Raw genomic sequence first — 19,130 nt, forward strand, 5'->3', positions numbered from 1 at the left:
TAAAATGATGCAATGCAAGCTCATAGCTGCGCGCCCTTAACCGCACGGCTAACTCGCTCCCCTTTTCTTGTCTGCCAGTGCAGTTCAATATAGTAAGAAATTTTCAATATTTTGGCCCTCTCAAGACTTACTACTCTGCTACCAGAAAATTTTTATACGACCTGTGTGAGTGTGTTGCGATATCTTGAATTACAGCAGCCTGATTTTTACCATTTCTCACCCTCGTCATTCCTATGTTTCTCTCCTTTCTTGTCACTGTTAACATTGCTTTCCTCATTCCCTGCCTTTTCCTTTCCTGTCCCTGTAATCTTTTCTTTTTCATAATTTTGGTGATTCTAAATTTGTAAAAGTGGCCTTCGCGTTTTATTAACTATGAATATTGGCGTGTAACTATTGTACTTATTCTTCTAAGGTGAAAAATTGCTATTTTGATCCCTTCTTCAATCAATCAATCAATCAATCAATCAATCAATCAATCAATCAATCAATCAATCAATCAATCAATCAATCAATCAATCAATCAATCAATCAATACTGATCTGCATTTAGGGCAGTCGCCCAGGTGGCAGATTCCCTATCTGCTGCTTTCCTAGCCTTTTCCTAAGTGATTTCAAAGAAACTGGAAATTTATTGAACATCTCCCTTGGTAAGTTATTCCAATCCCTAACTCCCCTTCCTATACATGGATATTTGCCCCAGTTTGTCCTCTTGAATTCCAACTTTATCTTCATATTGTGATCTTTCCTACCTTTATAAACGCCATTCAAACTTACTCGTCTACTAATGTCATTCCACGCCATCTCTCCGCTGACAGCTCGGAACATACCACTTAGTCGAGCAGCTCTTCTTCTTTCTCTCAATTCTTCCCAACCCAAACATTGCAACATTTTTGTAACGCTACTCTTTTGTCGGAAATCACCCAGAACAAATCGAGCTGCTTTTCTTTGGATTTTTTCCAGTTCTTGAATCAGGTAATCTTAAAGGTCGATAAAAATGTTCTATCTTCAAAGCGTTCTAGTCACGATCTCATAAGCATTTCCATATATAGACATGTTATTTGTATCTACGTAATTGTACCTAGGTCTAGTCATGGTCACGCAACACAAAAACTCTCTATCGTCCACCGTCTCCCTACTCTTGGTAACTCATTACCCGATATCGACATATTCACACCTTTCGCATCCTTCAAACAAAAAATTAAACGCTTCCTTTGAAGACCTCTCCAGGTTTCCATTTTCTTCCGTCCCTCCAACCATCGACCTTTCTTCTTCCTAATTTCTGCAATCGATACTTGCCAGTTATCGTTGGAAATGAGCCTTGCACCTGCAATTTCATCTTTGCCATCTTCAACCACGCGGTTTTACACCTTAAGACTATCATGACAAATTCCATCACAAGTTATTACCACTGAACAATACATCCAAATAAAAATGTTCGGCGTTAATATGGACTGAAAAAAAGCCTAAATTCATGGATTATATTGTCGTATCCGGTGCGGTAAAACTGTAGGCCAATAAGACATAAATGATTGGGAATTATTATTATTATTAATAATAATAATAATAATAATAATAATAATAATAATAATAGCCTAATAATAATAATCGTATGGCCTCAGCTACAGTGTGCAGGCATTTCAATTTGATGCCATCTGGCTGGCTGCTCGTCAGTTTCGACTTTCCGTTTTACTCTTTTTTTTTAGAATTTGCTTTACGTCGCGCCGACGCAGATAGGTCTTATGGCGACCGATGATGGTATAAGAAAGGCCTAGGATTTGGAAGGAAGCGGCCGTGGCCCTAGTTAAGGTACAGCACCGGCATTTTCCTGGTGTGAAAATGGGAAACCATGAAAAACCATCTTCAGGGCTGCCGACAGTGGGGTTCGAACCCACAATCTCCCGATTACTGTATACTGACCACACTTAGCGACTGCAGCTATCGAGCTCGGTATCCGTTTTACTCTACGCCCACTAGATGGCGGACCGAGTAAACTGAAACTCTCTTGGGCGTCTATGTCTGAGATTTAATGAATTTTGTCGGGTAAACACCAAATGTGTCACCAGAGATCTTTTACATGGCGACATCGTACAACATGGAGTGTTGAATGGACTTTCTTCCACCCTTTAAAAATCCGACTACCTCTGCCGGGTTCGAACCCACTATCTTGGGATACGGATGCCGACACTCTACCACTGATCAACACAGGATCGAGAAATGTATTCTTTATCAATTTTGGTATGTAATACTTTTCGATAGGACCAATAACATAGGTATTTAGAAATTTAATTTTTGGCGCCCTCCCCTAAAGTACCATTTCATCAAGAGTGAATAAAATTATATATAGCTCAGGCTGTAGTACATTACTAACTTCATACTGGATACTGGATATTATTATTATTATTATTATTATTATCATCGTTACTATTACTCATCGTTAGAGCCAATAAGGATTGCAACATCTCAACCGTTTGTGTTCTTGAGGGCCCAACAGGTTTTCATCATTTCGGAGTATGCTTTCTTCAATTATTATTACTATTATTTTTTCTCCGTCAGGATCTTCTCGGGAGCACGTGACAATTTCAATGATTCATCCTTTGTTGTTCCTTCCTCTCCCTCCAGTACTCCTTCATCAGCTCACTAGGCCTCCTTTTCCACTTCTCGGATTATTTTGAGCCTGTTTTCTTCCCTCCCGACCTTGAAATCCTTCCACTCTTAACAGTTTCTTTATAAATCTCTCTCTCTCTCTCTCTCTCTCTCTCTGTTGATTCTTCGTCTCTTATGTTGTTTCTTTTCAAATCTTTCTTGTCTCCATGTATCGATGTTGTTGTTGACTTCTTGTTCCAAAGATATTTGAAGATCTGTTTGGTTAATCTGTTGTCATCCATTCTGTGTAATAATGTCTAAAAAGTATCAATCGCCCCTTCCGCATTGTATCTGTTATGTTTTCTATGTTCCGTTATATTTCATCATTACTTCTTGATTTCTACAGTTCTGTAGTTCTTAGCGGACCGAGTATCTTCCGTATATTTTTTCTTTCCGGTACTTTCAAATCAAATCAAATCAAAATCTCTTTGTTTGCAAATGAGGTGTCTGCCTCGGTGGCAAATGGTACACTAAAATATATTATTGTCAAGCACTAAATTTTAAATTAACAAGAGAAGAAAATTTTCCTAGAATACAATATTATACAATTTACGCTAATAAATTTTCTATTTAACACACAGCTCATCTTTAATAAATTTATATTGTTTACAAAATTCTACTTATAATATCTCCTGTACTTACAAATATAATCATATACAGTATGTGGAATTACTTCAAATAATACTATAAAACTGGTATAAGATTAAAATTTACATTGCATTTATTTACTCATTTATTTTTACCCATTTTGAAACCTAAGTAGCATAATGACCTGCTGCATCTTAACCAAAGCCCCTTTTGCCACCACTTTTCAGAGTTCCTGAAGGGCCTTCATAGCTACCGTAGCGGTCCCAGGGCCCTCAAAGTCCCCACTGTACTTCACCCCTACAGACAGTCCCCTACTTTTTCTGTCCAAACTCCTTAGACCAGGGGGTGGAATTAATTTATTCACACACATTTTTATTTACAATAACCTACACTGGTCGAATGCCCTCTAACATTTCATTTACTTTCTCTGTTGCTGTTATTTTCTTCTTGAATATCTGTACAGATTTTGGAAAAGAATCAATTAATGTATTATTGTATTCAGCTTGTAATTCAGTACCAGACGTTCACTCGCGTATAGGCATTCCGGTATGACTATTCTATTTGTAGTGCTGTAGTTTGATGTTCCTAGATAAACACCTTCGTTGTAGATATTATTATTATTATTATTATTATTATTATTATTATTATTATTATTATTATTATTATTATTATTATTATTATTATTATTATTATTATTAGTCAAACGACAAAAGTAAAGTATACGTACTGCTTTCACTGGGCATCCTTCGTTCAATCCAAAATGTTCTAACAATTTTTGATATAAATCAGGAAGATCGTCTGTTAGCAATTTGCAGAGATTCTCTGCTTCGTGATGGAAACCATTTTTATTCCATCCTCCTGTTGATCCCCATATATCTGCATCAAGAACCATCTGAAAAAAAAAGAAAAGCAACTTGATACTCAAATCACAGGTTATTGACTTTCTGTATGCAAGTATATAAACATTAAATGCCTATTCTGTCTGTCATATATATTATTCACACTAGATGTAATGGTAGTTTAGGGGAAGGTCTAAATTTAATTCTTAAATGTCTGTAGCACCCTGTTGAACGTAAGATGACTGCCATCCAAGACACCCTCTAAGGCTTGCAATGACTGGTATGAGCCTTAGAAACCAAGAAACCAAGTCAGTATACAGCGTGATTCAGCCGCCATTTCCAATATAGTTTCATGCAAACCGCAATATTCATTCCGTCCTGGAAACATTTGGCCCTCCGGTATGCTCAGAAAACACAACTTGCTATCTTGGTATTTACCGTCTTACCATGATAGGACGCCGTAATATTATACTCGTATTAAACACTGGAAGAAATGCGTGTGCTTCTGGATCATATGAACCTGACACGCCAGCGAACCACTAAATTGATATTGTGACCGCAGTAAAAATAATACTTGCTATAGGCTGCCCAGTGTGCCGTACGGAACCGTACTATATATGGTAAAGGCGTTTGAGGCGGGCTTGTATGTCAGGTGGGAGGTTCGAGCCCGGGACGAAGATTACAAATTTTTGAAATATTTGTTTAATACGTACCGCACGCTATGTAATTTCAGTACCCGCTTTCATTCAAACTGTGTGTGTATGAGTATTTGTGGCCCTGATACGGACCGATTAGTTAGCAGGCCGGACACATAGAGACCAGAAATATAGGAACACCACTGCCCTGACAATGCTCTATCGCAGCAAATCCTCGCGGAAAATGTGATGACAGGTTTGGTTAATGCAAATTCCGATCCGGTGTCCAATAGGTCGTCTTGCGCGCTGAAGCATTCCAGGTGTAATTGCTCGGCAGGCGTCCAGTGATGAGTTGCGGGAGCTGGTCGGGGTTTTCAGGCGCTTGAGTGTAAACGACGTTCTTCAAATGTCCCCACTAGAAGAAGTCTAATGGCGTTAAATCCCGTGATCTGGCGGGTCAAATAACAGGGCCTCCTCGTACTAACCATTTCCCTGGCAGTTACTCGTTCAGATGGTTACGAACGGGCAAAGTCGAATGTGGTTGAGCTCCATCCTCTTGCAACCACATCGTGAAACGATCGTGCAAGGGTACATCTTCCAGCAGCAGTGGGAGTTCCTGACGCGGAAATTGCAGGTAGCGCGGGCCCGTCCAATGGCCCTCGAAGAAATAAGGTCCAATCACGCGATCCCTCAAGATATCTCACCTAACATTCACTCCCCATCGTACTTTATGGGCCGCCTGCCGTACCCAGTGAGGATTGTCCGGACTCCAATTCGGCATTTTTGGCGATTGACGTTCCCATTATTGTGGAAGCGCGATTCGTCCGAGAATAATATATGCGCTATGAATGCTGCATCATTGTACAGCCTGCCTAATAGCTACCGATAGAACTCCATTCGAGCTTCGAAATCCCGCCCATGGAGCACTTGGTGTGGCTCAAAATGGCATGGGTGAAATTTATGTTCATGCAGTATTCGCCAGACGGACGGCTGGCTGGTATTCACCTGTCGTGCAATAGCCCTTGTACCGATGTGTGGATTATTAAGAGCTGCCTCCAGAACGGCCTCTTCTGTTTCGCGGACTGGTAGTTGGTTGGAAATCACGCCTGTTGCCCTTAGGTGTCTTCCAACACGGTGGAATGTCGTAGCAGCCGGGTGTCGCCTGTCAGGATACCGTTCCTAGTACAGACGTAGTGCCTCGCACGCCTTTTTTCTGGCTTCGCCATAAAGTACAAGCATGTCAACGTATTCCTCTGTGGAAAACATGCCGAATGACAGCAGAGATCACAGTACATTCAGGACCTAACCAATGGAGTATGTTTGAATGTGTCAAACGTGGGCCTGTATTTACGAATTCAAACATCATACCGATGCAAAAATATTTGAACGATGTAGGATTGGGACCGCCGCTGGCATATTCCGTCGATTGCTAGGTGAACGCCTAACCATATGCGCTGCGCTACACTGCTGGAAACATGCTGGTAGTACGACGAGATCAGAGTACATACGCCATCCGGTTCGGTGTTTAAGACATTAATTACTGCAACGTTGCCTAGTTTTATGCATTGTTTGCCCTCTTGGTTACACCCGGTTACGAGGCACGACACATTAACATAGTTACATCGTAAAAGGACGCTGCTACGTGATTTCAAGGCGTCATGTTTTGCGAACGGATGATATAACTTTTCGCTAGGATTCAGAATGGGGTGCAAAATGTGCTCACTGAACATTAGTACCACACAGTACGCCTGTAGGGGAATAGCAACACTATAACCATATGCATGGTAGTTGGGCTGCAGCAAACGATATTGGAAGGGGCTGTTGAATCACACTGCATATTAAGTTTCTTAGGGTAAACGGTGAAATTAGATTTATTATGCTCTTGGATTTCGGGAATCTATTGTAAAGTGATTCTTTGTTCTTTGGTGATACATTAACAACAAAGGTGTAATAAAATGAGTTACTATAGAAAGTAAATAATTGCGCTTGACCGTGGCTACATACGTTGATGTGTTTGGCTCTTGAACTTTAGGTGTTTGGATTTCTTCAACATACTTCATCTCACAAGTTCTATGTGCCATCTTTGCTACCCTTTTCATATCTTCATTTGATCTTACGAAAATATTGCGTACATTTATTGGACGCTTATCGAAACGCAATGTTCTTAACCGTTTTTAAGGAGAGTGAAGAGGATCAGATAAAGAAGCTTATAAGTGAAATATAGGTAGATGACATGAAACCGAGTCAACTTCTCAGAAAAATGAAACGACTAGCTAGTACCATCATCTCATAACACGGATCGGATTTTATTAACATTGTGTTGAGTGGAATTTAATAATGAATACATTCTTTAAGTGCAAGATCTATAAGTGTTGCAAATCATTCTGAGGCAGTTTCTATAATCATTTTCATCTGTGTAGAAGCTGTTTGTATAACTCAAGCTCGTCCAGGACGCGAGTGCAGAGTATATAAGCTCGACCAACGCTCATATCACGTGAACGTCTAGACCATCCAGAACTTCTAAAACTTCCAGAACTTCTAAAACTTTCAGATCATCCAGGCCATCTAGACCTCCATCGGGAGGCGTCCCAGGGTCGAACGAGAACAGCAGCCTGACCACAACGAATCTTGCCTGCCCAGGGCGAAGAGAAGACATATCCATTATATCTTCTGGACAGAGGTGATATGGAATTTGGAATTTTTTTGTTTATAAATTCATACGCTCTTTTGAATTCCATTATACTTATTTCAAGCAAACCTCTCTCTCTCTCTGTAACACTCCAGATACGCACACATCCTGTATTGGTCTTACGATCGTCTAGCCACCAAATACAAACGTTACGGTTACAATATATATGTACTGACTTTGTTTCTTGGTTCCTAAAGTTCACGCTTGTCTTCATAAGTCTTACAGGGGGTCTTGGATTTCAGCCATCTTACTTCCAACAGGGTCCTACATATGTTTTGTTATTAATGATCCAGTCGATAAACACTACATAACAAAACCTTTAAATAACACAATTTCCGACCATTTATGTCTTTTCATACCCCATAAGCTGGAGGTGACAGTGACCCACAAAACAGCAACATTTATATGACCACCTTTCCGCCAATTAATTATGTTGCCGTCTTTTAAAAGTTTTATTTTAATGTCTGAAAATATATTTCAGAAGGTAAATCTGTTAAATCACGTAGTTTAAATAATATGTAAAGGAACAATAAAACTATAACCATATCTGTATAATTCATATGTCACGGTAATTTTCAGAAAATGTAACAGAAGGTCCGTCTGTGAAAAGAAGTTATTGACCTTGACTTTGACAGGTGGCTTCCGACTCCTGTAGCGATGAATATACGGAGAGTATAGTTTAAGACTTCCCACGTTTGTTCACAGCCTGTAGGAATCCCCAAGCGTGTGTATATGTCTTGTGTGAAGCCTGGCGGGTTAAGATGTGTTGATAGCTGAGTCAGCAGGACGTTTAGTTCTGACACTTAGTTCGCTAGTAATGATTGGAATTTTGAGGTGTGTTGTAAGGTTATTATCACAATGGTTAAGTATACTACAGCGTTTGATTGAGTGTCATTTGCGCAAGAAGAAGAAAGCAGTTAAATGGTGCCTTAGAAAATTCCGTAGACAGTTTCCCGTTTCTAAAGTACCATCAAAACGTTACGTGCATCAATTTGTTCACATTTGGCGTAGTGCTGGTTCCGTAAATTATAAGAAAAAGAACTAAGGACAACAGTTTTCGCACAAGAGAGATTACAAGATACAGGCAAGACTGCTGTCCACATAGGTCGCTTCGGAGATAAGCTCATAAAGGAGGTATTTCGTATTCCTCAACACGTAATGCAACAAAATTATTGCATTTACGATCTTACCGGACTCATTCACTCTGTAACATACAACCTACAGATTTCATTGCAAGAATAAGATTTTGTTTTTGCCTAAGGAATAGTGTCCACGATGGCATCGTGCATCCGAACTTCCTTTCTATGAGTGATGAAGCGTGGTTTCATTTGAGTGGACATGTCAGTTCACAGAACAAGAGCATCTGGGATACAAAGAACCAGCACATTCTACAGCTGAGACCTCTGCACGAAGTGAAAGTGGGTATATGGTGCGCTATTAGTCCCGACGTTTTATCGTACCGATAATTTTTTTAGGACTCAATTACTTCCGACCGTTATATTCACAACATTCCCAAACCATTTTTCGCTGAAATGACTGAAGAAGAAAATAGGTACGACTAGGTACGACCATTTCCAGCAGGATGGTGCGACGGCTCTTTGCGACGGTTGCAGGAAGTGTTCGATAATGATCAGATCGTAAAGGCCTATGGTCCCCTCGTTCGCGTGATTTCAGCACCTTCGACTTTTCTCTGTGGGGTAAATCTCAAAGGAAAAGTTTACAGGAATAATTCTCGAACTGCAGAAGAAATAAAAATCGGATTAGGAACACCGTGCGTCCGATCAGTGTTCATGAACTGCAAAGTGTGTTTCGAAATCCCCTTACAAGGTGTGAAGCTCGCATCGCAGCTCACGGAGATAACTTTCAACATATTCTGTAAATACTAGTGAGTTCAGTTTCATTTACTACTTTATTTAGTTTACTCATTGTACTAAATAACTCATCTTTTCACACATATGCATGCGTCGATAACACAACGCTACACCCACACTAACCGCGAAGATTGTGCGTCTATGACTACTCTTACGGCGACGTGAACAAATATTGGTATTTACGCCTTCCTCTGTTAAACTAGTGGCATAGAGTAGGCAGTATAAGAAGATCGAGACGGCGGTGGACAAAGCAAATCACAACAAACAATAGTCAATGTACGGTAATTGTTGATCAATTTTAAGGGCTTTGGATATTGTAGCCCTTCAAATTTAGCCTTCTTCCGACTCTGTGATATTAGTGATGGCAAACATTTTCAAAATATCGATATATCAGTTTCTCGATACATCGGTATTAAAATATCGATGTCACTGAAACATCGGTCTTCAAAATATCGATATTTCCGATATATCGATATTCGTTTGCCATCTCTAGATATTCGGGCATCCAATGTAAAGGGAGTCCTTGTTTCTCCCTTTATGACTCCCTGATGTCTTATTCTTCAAGCTTTCGTTCCTTTCGCAATATTTTTTTCTCATTTTGACAGACATATTGACAGTTTTCCTTGTCGACATGGGTGGATGATCATGTGGTTTTTCACCTGAAGACAATCACGACGCAAAACAACACCATCGCGAGTTAACGCGATTGAGCAATATATCGATGTTAGCGATGCTCGTCATTGATATGGACTAAGACACACAAGTCACGATTACCTCTGTTATCATAGCCGGTACGGTAAAACTGAATAAGACATAAATGATCGAAAATCATCAACTTTTGATGTGTAATTTTATCGATAGGACCACTAATAACATGTATTTGAGAATTAATGGTGAGAAATTAGTATTTGACAATTGCTACAGTAGGTGGGGGTCTTCCTTTTGGGCCCCAAGAGAAAGGGCAGGGCGTGTTATCCCTGGGAAGGTGGCTCGTTTTCTCACCAGGGGTGGATAACACGACCGAGCAGTGGTTATAGGCGTGGCCCTTGCATATGGAATGGTTTTCCGCCCGTGTAAGGAGTCACAAATTTTAGTAGATTTTATAGTTATTCATGCATTCATCCATAAATCCACCCATGCATTTATCCATCCACTCAAGGAATGCTCTCTCCTCAGTTGGTGGTTATCCGTGACTGGGAAGAAGTGTTTATTGATTCATGCATACATGCATGAAAATTCAATCATGGAATCTTTCATTAATTAACTCATTCATGCAGTCAGGTAGTCATATGCATAGTGTCTTTGAATATGGATGAGAACTCTGTACAGACTTATGACAAATAAAACATATTTGAGAACTAAACTACCATTTCACCAGGGTGATTAAAATTACTTGTAGCCTAGAATGTAGTGCCTTATTCTCCAAATTTACTTACCGATTTTCATTAAATTCTGTTCCGCCATTTTCTCGTGATGCGCATGCATACATTCACACAACAGTAGTTACATACATACACACATACATACATACGTACATACATACATACATACATTCTTTCTTTTTTCTTTGCTGGGCTTTACGTCGCAGCGACACAGATAGGTCTTATGGCGACGATGGGATAGGAAAGGCCTAGGAGTTGGAAGGAAGCGGCCGTGGCCTTAATTAAGGTACAGTCCCAGTATTTGCCTGGTGTGAAAATTGGAAACCACGGAAAACCATTCTCAGGGCTGCCGATAGTGGGATTCGAACCTACTATCTCCCGGATGCAAGCTCACAGCCGCGCGCCTCTACGCGCACGGCCAACTCGCCCGATACATACATACATACATACATACATACATACATACATACATACATACATACAGACAGGCAGACAGACAGAAATGACGGAAAATGATATATTGCAATTATTTCTTGCTCTGGACACGGCCGACACAGTAATACCATTAATTGTCTAATTCTGAGCAAGGTACAGAAAAAAATTCTTATTATACAGAATATAGATATTGGTATCTGTTGTACTCATGGTTCACTTAGAATGTGGATGATTTTTTTGTTAACCCCTCAAGTTGTCCCTGAGATTATGAGGTACGTGTACATGCGGTTGTCATCCGTTTGTCGTGATGTAGGCTACTCATTTCCTTGCTGTCTGTAGCACTTCGCATTTTTTAAATTATTACTGCTCTTCGTTTGATGTCTTAAATCTAGGGTAAAAACCCAGTACTGACAGATGTATAAAGCTTTGAAACGTTGCTAGGATTAGACTATTTCCATAGCAACTCCACATAGGGTTAGTTACCGGCACTTGGATTTAAACTTTCACACGACCGGTACTTCCCTTACTTCCCTTACTTCCCTTACTTGTCCCTTTAATGGTAAAATGCACCGAGTATAAAAGTTTGTAAATTACATACATACATACATACATACATACATACATACATACATACATACATACATTATCATTATAGACGTTATGCCTTTCAGCGTTCAGTCTGCAAGCCTCTGTGAATTTACTAAACGTCGCCACAATCCTCTATTTGCAACTAGTGCTGTGGCCTCATTTAATGCTATACCTCTTATCTTTAATCATTAGAAACTGAGTCTAACCATTGTCGTCTGGTTCTCGCTCTACTTCTCTTACCCTCCAAAACAGAGTCCATTATTCTCCTAGGTAACCTATCCTCCTCCATTCGCCTCACATGACCCCACCACCGAAGCCGGTTTATGCGTACAGCTTCATCCATCGAGTTAATTCCTAAATTAGCCTTTATCTCCTCATTCCGAGTACCCTCCTGCCATTTTAAAACTAAATTATCCTGATCAATTTACCCCTAAAACCAGCCGTAATTTAGATACATCGAATTTTATATTCGAGGGCCCACTGAAGCCTCCTCCTGGTGAATTGTTTCGAACGATTTGTAGCTGAGATCCCACTCGCCCAAATCTTAAGCATAAAGGTCGAGTTACATGAAAATGCAACTGTTCATTTTCCCGTGATGCTGTAACAAACAAACAAACAAACAAACAAACAAACAAACAAACAAACAAACAAACAAACAAACAAACAGAAAAGAATAAGCTGAATTCGACACAGTTATACTTCTTGTCACAAGAGGTTAATCCTGATGTAAAGAAATAGACGGAACACCTTGCCTTTACACGTGGACATAGACATACTTCATTGGAGGAGCAACCGACGCACTTAATCGGTTGTATGCGAGCTCGACGAAAAGTAGTACGTCGCATTAATTTTATTTTATTTTATTTTATTTCATTTTATTTTATTTTATTTTATTTTATTTTATTGCATTTACAGAGATTGGAAGAGTGCGTAATCAATAATATATATTCATATGTACTTGTTTATAAAATAGTGATTAAATAACGAGAAATGAAGGCACAAGGAGTGGTGTAATACAGGAAGTCTTTGCGTAGTGAGGAAAATTCCGAAGCTGTACAGTGTGGAGATAAGTTTTTGCATCTTCCAGCAGTCAGTGAGTCAGTATTCATAGTGAGAAAAAAGGAGCACGAGGTAGGACATTCGCGTGTAGTGAAGCAGAAAAGAGGAAAACCGCTCAGAAGTGACCATAGGCTGTGCATTGTGAATGTGTTCAATAAACTAAGTGAACAGAATCCAGGTTTAGTCGTTTATTCAGAAGTTCAGATCTTCGCACTATTGTCGTATGCGATGCAAAGCACTGCGCGTCCGAACACGAGACATTGACTGATTGGAGGTCGGTACTACACGCTCAGCAAATCACTACTCTTTCTTTGGCGGTGGCGTAGACATACCATGTTTACATCAGGATTAAACTCTCGTGAAAATAATTATAGTATTTGTCCTTCCCGGTGTAAAAACAAAGTATCGGTCACTATTCAGACAGAAAGACAATTTCATAAAGGATACATACCTGGTGTAACAACTAGGAATGTGTCCTGAAAGTTTAGCCGTACCTTATTATAACACAGGTATCTATAGATAGACAGATAAATATATTTTATTATATTTAAATACAGAGGAGTGAAAGTGCTAGATTCGCCAGATCGTTGAACCACTGATGTAACCTCTGCCCAGCAGATGGACTACGTCAACGAAGATCTCGGACGAACGAAACATTTTCAGCTCCGTATGGTTTTGAGGAACATTTAGGCCACTTACTTTTGATTCTTCGTCCAGATCAATAGGCAGAGTGAAACTAGTTGACCACACTTTCTCGCTCTTACTCTTCTTTGTTAGTTTTGTCGTGTACTTAACCTTGTTGTCGGTCATGTCCTGACATTGGTTCACCTCCAAGATATTCACTTCATAGGGGCCCTGGAAAAGTAAATTTATTGTAATTGGTTACGCTGAATCTTAACTGAATCTTAAACATACTGGCCTTCGTTTCAGAAGGCCCTGCGTTCGAATCCTTGTGGACCTAAACTTTTTACTGTGAATTGTTAAACCCTCTGGCTCAGGGACTGGATATTTATGTTGTTATTAATACACGTCTCGTCATCTACGTACAACACACTACGAACAAGCAGAGAATCATTCAATAGTAAGTATATCCATCCCTATAGGGTTGATTCCAGCAACAGCATTCGGCCGCTATACTGGGCCAAATTCGCACCCAGTGCCAACCGCAATAAATTGGGAAATAGATCATGGAGGAGAAGAAAGAGTACAGCGGCGACAGCTTGGAAGAAACCTAAAAAGACTGGCGTGCTTTACAAAGAGCATGGAGAATTTGAAATCGAAATACAGCAATATCTGTTGTTACGACACCTGTAGCGACTGTGCTCAATATCTCATTGAAAAGATGAAGGGCTACTGTATCTAGCAACAAGGGTCTTACAAAGTCGTCCTGACAGAGACAGGTGTTACTGCGACGTTGGGATAGGAATGGGCTAGGAGTGGGAAGGAAGTGGCCATGGACTTAATTAACGTACAGCCCCAGCATTTGCTTAGTATGGAAATTGGAAGACACGGAAAACCAACTTCAGGGCTGCGGATAACAAGAGACAAGAGTCTGACCTCGGTATAATACCACTGGGTGATATAGTAGAACTGCCATATTGAGGCACTAAAATCACCGTTTGCGCAGCTGTCAATCACTGTAGCTTTAACTGCGGCACGGTAGCACCTCGTACGAGGTATTCTTTGATTCATCTCGGTGAGCTTTAAATATACTTAGAAAAAGGACCAAAGAATGAACATCTGAGAAAATGTTGATGCCAAGACGTACATTTTCAGCAAAAGATCGTGAATTACGTACAATACATGAATTCATAGTTGTATAAAACACTTTTGAGGGGATATTGTGCCTTATCATAATTCCAAAAATTTGAAGTTTTAATATGCTGTCATTTTGCTCACTAGCACGACCTAGCGGAGGGCACGGAACTAACTGCTAATGCCACCTGTCTGTTAGTGGTGGTGGTGGTGGTGGTGGTGATTATTGTTTGAAGAGGAAGTACAACTAGGCAACCATCCTCTATAGCCTATAACACTAATCTGAGGGGGAAAAGAGGGATCCGAGACTTCGAACAATAAAGATATCGGCCAAAGGAAGGCAAGGGCCACAAAGAGCGTGAAAATGAAAGACTCCCTAGGCCTCGGGAACCTAACAACGTCGGGGTAGGAAAAGAACAAGAGTTGACCAAGAAAGTTTGGACAGGATAGATAAAAGTGAGGAACCTCGCACAAGTAAGTGGAAGCAATGCCAGGACTCAGCTAAGGGCCCCGAGGTCGCCAACCCACGCTCCAAACTTCAAAGCCCCTGGAGCCCGTTTTAGTCGCCTCTTACGACAGGCAGGGCATACCGTGGGTGTTATTCTACCGCCCCCACCCACAGGGGGATGTTTGTTAGTCAACATCGTAGCTAGTAAGTAACTCATGAACAAGCCGTTAGGGTGCACTAGTTGCATGCCTGCTCGCACATCCCCAGACGTACATCTTCAGCAAAATATCGTGATTTAAGTACAATAAATGAATTAATAGTTGCATAAAACACTTTTGAGGAGATATTGTGCTTTATCATAATTCCCAAACGTTGAAGATTTGATGTGCTGCCATCTTGCTCACTAGCACGACCTAGCGGAGGACACGAAACTCGCTTTACCACTCCCGTCAGTACCCATCACAACCCACATCACCCCCCTCCCCCTTGCCTACGAGAGCTGCATAAATCGGTGAGTTCCAAGAAGGCGGGCTCTGTCAGTAGTGGCGTACTTTTAAGTACATTCTATTAGTACTTCTCAGTGCTAACTCTTCCAGGCTTTAATTCAGGAGGAAGTATGACAGACAACGTGCAATGCTGCTACTACAGCTGGGAAGGATTAGAGCACTCCGATGGGTTCATGTTCCGGGAGAGCTACGTAGACCTACTGATGCCATGCCTCCTTGTGTACTACAGGATGGTACTCCCGAGCGAACTGAGTAGAAACCTTGTCATCGACTACGCTACCCGCCGGAGGGATGGAGTAGGACGTCACTGACTACATACACTACGCTCATTAATTTCAATACACCCAATAGTTGACATCTAGTTCTCTGTAGATAAGGCCTAATACCGTGGTACGGTTGAGGAAGCAAAGGAATAGTACAACAGTTGTACACATGTCATGACTTTTGTTTGTGGTCATCCAACAAACAATGTTGTGTACATAAACGTTATGTATCTATCGGATATGTTTGTTTACCTAGTTGCCGACGGACGCCGCATTCGGTGCACCTTTGTTGTTCCCTGTAGTGATGTGATATCTGCAGCGAACGCCAAGCATTGCTACGATACATAACATGTGGTTCCTGCATGTCAGTTCCTTCGTGACAGTTGAAGTGTGCACGTCGCTAGTATGGCTCTACGAGTGGAGATATCCATAGAAAAACGTGCTGCAATTGTAGCACTTAGCCAAGCAGGTTTATCTATTCGCCAAATTGCGAAACAGTGTAGTGTGTCTATAGGGGGAATGCAATACACCCTTCAAAGCCAGAAGAAAACAGGTAGCAAATAGGACATTCCACGACCAGGACGACCTCGTAAAAAACTAAAAGTGATGATAAATATATCAGAATGACCAGTAAGAGAAACAGATTCAAAACAGCGCGCCAAATTCGTGCAGAATTGGTAGAAATGAACATGGCAACAATATCTGTTGCAACAGTAAAAAGGAGACTGAGTGAAGCCGGCTTGAAAGGATATGTCACAGCAAGAAAAAGCCTTCTAAGGCCCATAAATAAACAGAAGAGACTCGAAAGGGCTAGAAAACATCGTAACTGGACATCGGAATAGTGGACGAAGGGGTTATTCACCGACGAATCGAAGTTCGAGATTTTTGGAACCAGAAGAAGAATACTTCTTCGCCGATTTGTAGGGGGAAAGGTAGCCCAGCAGTGTGTTCTACCTACAATTAAACACGGTGGAGGTTTTATTATGGTTTGGGGATGTTTTGACGGAGATAGTGTTGGCAATATTGTGAAAATAGAAGGATGTATGGATCAGAAGCAGTACCACCGCATACTTCAGTATCATGCAATACCAAATGGACAATACAATATGGAAAGGACTCACCTTACAACAGGATAATGACCCAAAACATCGGTCGGCATTGCATCAAAGGTAAAACAGAAACTACTGAAAGATATGGTATGGCCGTCCTAAATTCCCGATTGTAATCCTATTGAGATGGTCTGGGATGAAGTGGACAGACGTATCAGGGAAGTTAATATATTCAGCAAGGAACATCGCTGGAATATTGTTAAGGATGTGTGGATGTAGATTGACGATACCTGCAAAAACTGATGACCACATGCATCGAGTTTGTGAGGCAGTCATTAAATCCAAAGGAGGATACTTTTATGAAAGTAAAATATAATGGTTGTGATTGTATTATGTATGTGTAAGTCAATATAATTATATTTTGTGAGAAATAACGTTTGATTTCTGTTGTAAATCTGAAATACCAGGGTGTATTGAAATTAATAAGCGGTAGTGTACATCGAGAGCTTCCTGTCAGGAGGCCTGATTATTAGGCTCAAGGAAGCTGGGCACCTCAAGGAGATAGACGTCTATCACTCCAGATTGTTTCAGATCGTGCGACTTACCGGCGCGGACAGAAGCCACGGCCGATACCAGTGAAGATCCCAGTTCTCGCTGTGCTTGCGAGCGCGTCGGACGTGTTTAGTAGTAGTGTGGTGAGGAAGTTACGAGTACCGTTGTATTGGTCGTGTTCGGACTTTGCAAACAGTGACCCTGTTACCAATTCCAGACAAGGTGTTTCTACATATTGGCAACGATAATTAGACAAATCAACATGACAGCAATCGAAAGAAAAAACACAATTGTGATTAGTTTCATTGATCGTGATATTCCCCGACCGGCACCGTATGAAGTTCACGACTGGATATTCGACACCCTGAAACTTGAGGAAAATGACATCGAAATGCTCCAGCTCAACGGCGTATCAAGACAAATCTTCGTTAAATGCAAGAATTCTGAAATATCGGACCGATTACTCCAAGATTATTCAGGTGAGCACACCTTTCTCCATAGTAATGGTTTCCGAAGTAAAGTGACAATAGACTCTGCCGGCCTAGGCACCAAATTGGTTAGGATTTTCAACTTACCGATAGAAGTGCCACACAGACTAATTTCCGATCGGATAGGTAAATTTGGTACAGTGCTTTCCATTACTGATGAGACCTGGGGTTCAAGTTTTCGCTATCAAGTAAATAATGGTGTCCGTGCAGTTAAAATCATGTTAAAACAGCATATCCCTTCCTATCTTGATATCGGTGGTTTCAGAGCTTTAATCAGCTACGAAAGCCAGCCAATAACTTGCTTGATATGCAGTGAAACAGGTCATCTGCGAGGTCAATGCCCCAAACGAAAACATCCAGTTCAAACGCCGGCCGCGGTCGATGCCCCGACCTGGGCAACACTAGCGAGTGGCAAACTCCCAACCAAACGAGTTCCGTTATCAGCTGCCCAACTCACACTCGAGGACAATATCAACAACACACACACAGCTGACACAGTACTTGAGTGCACACCACCAGAGACAGAGGACCCACAGAACTCCGAACAAGTTCCACTACCGCCCCTCATGGATGTTGATACATCCATTGAGACATGTAAGTTAGATATGACAAGTGCAGACAAGAGGACTGTTGTACCGAACCTCTCCTCAACATCAGTTGATGAGTCTACGGAACAAGATTCTTCCCCCCCGGCGTTAGATGTCCCAGAACAACAACAACAACAACAACCCCATGAACTTCAATCTATAAGCGACCAACAACACATAGGGGAAGACGAAGAACCCATGATAGCTGACCAAGCGGAACACCTTTCTACTCCAGATGTTCTAGTGCCGAAACAGATCTTGGATAATGGTCCAGGTCAACTCCAAACACTTCCATTACCAACCAGCCCACATGAGAATACGGAACTTGATGTCCGAATAATCAAACCTTCGAGCACCAGTTCGAGGGACCCCAGATTAAAACGCCCGGTTGACGATATTAGTAAAGGGCGAGGACCGAAACTTCTTAAAAATATCCCGCAAGACAAAATTCGAGGCCAGATCAAAAATGGTCAGTAAAATGTGGGTGGCTAAAGTATTTCTCCTTTTGTTTATAATACTCCTTCGCACTTACGCCACCCTTAATGTGAACTGCCTGCGAAGTAGAAGTAAACAAGTTCTTCTCCGAGAATTTATTCGCGATCACGACCTTGACATCATTTTTTTGCAAGAGGTTAACATCAGTAATCTATCTTTTCTTGGCCCATTATATGATTACATTGCTAACCCCGGAGAGGAGTCCAGAGGTACCGCTCTACTGTTTCGAGCAAATATACCCATCAAGTTTACCGAATGT

At 41.0% G+C, this 19,130-nt stretch overlaps 1 protein-coding gene across 1 annotated transcript in view; it reads right to left on the bottom strand.

Moving 5' to 3' along the window:
- Positions 1-19,130, bottom strand: part of LOC137500982 (uncharacterized) — a 70,743-nt gene that overhangs the window by 10,601 nt on the left and 41,012 nt on the right. Inside the window, exons 2-3 of the mRNA XM_068227770.1 lie at positions 13,428-13,583; positions 3,958-4,122 (exon numbers count right to left, since the gene is read on the bottom strand). Of these exons, the coding sequence (XP_068083871.1) occupies positions 3,958-4,122; positions 13,428-13,583 (321 nt within the window). The remainder of the gene's footprint in view (positions 1-3,957; positions 4,123-13,427; positions 13,584-19,130) is intronic.

The sequence above is a fragment of the Anabrus simplex genome, chromosome 5, assembly GCF_040414725.1.
Source record: "Anabrus simplex isolate iqAnaSimp1 chromosome 5, ASM4041472v1, whole genome shotgun sequence".
Taxonomy (NCBI): Eukaryota; Metazoa; Arthropoda; class Insecta; order Orthoptera; family Tettigoniidae; genus Anabrus; species Anabrus simplex.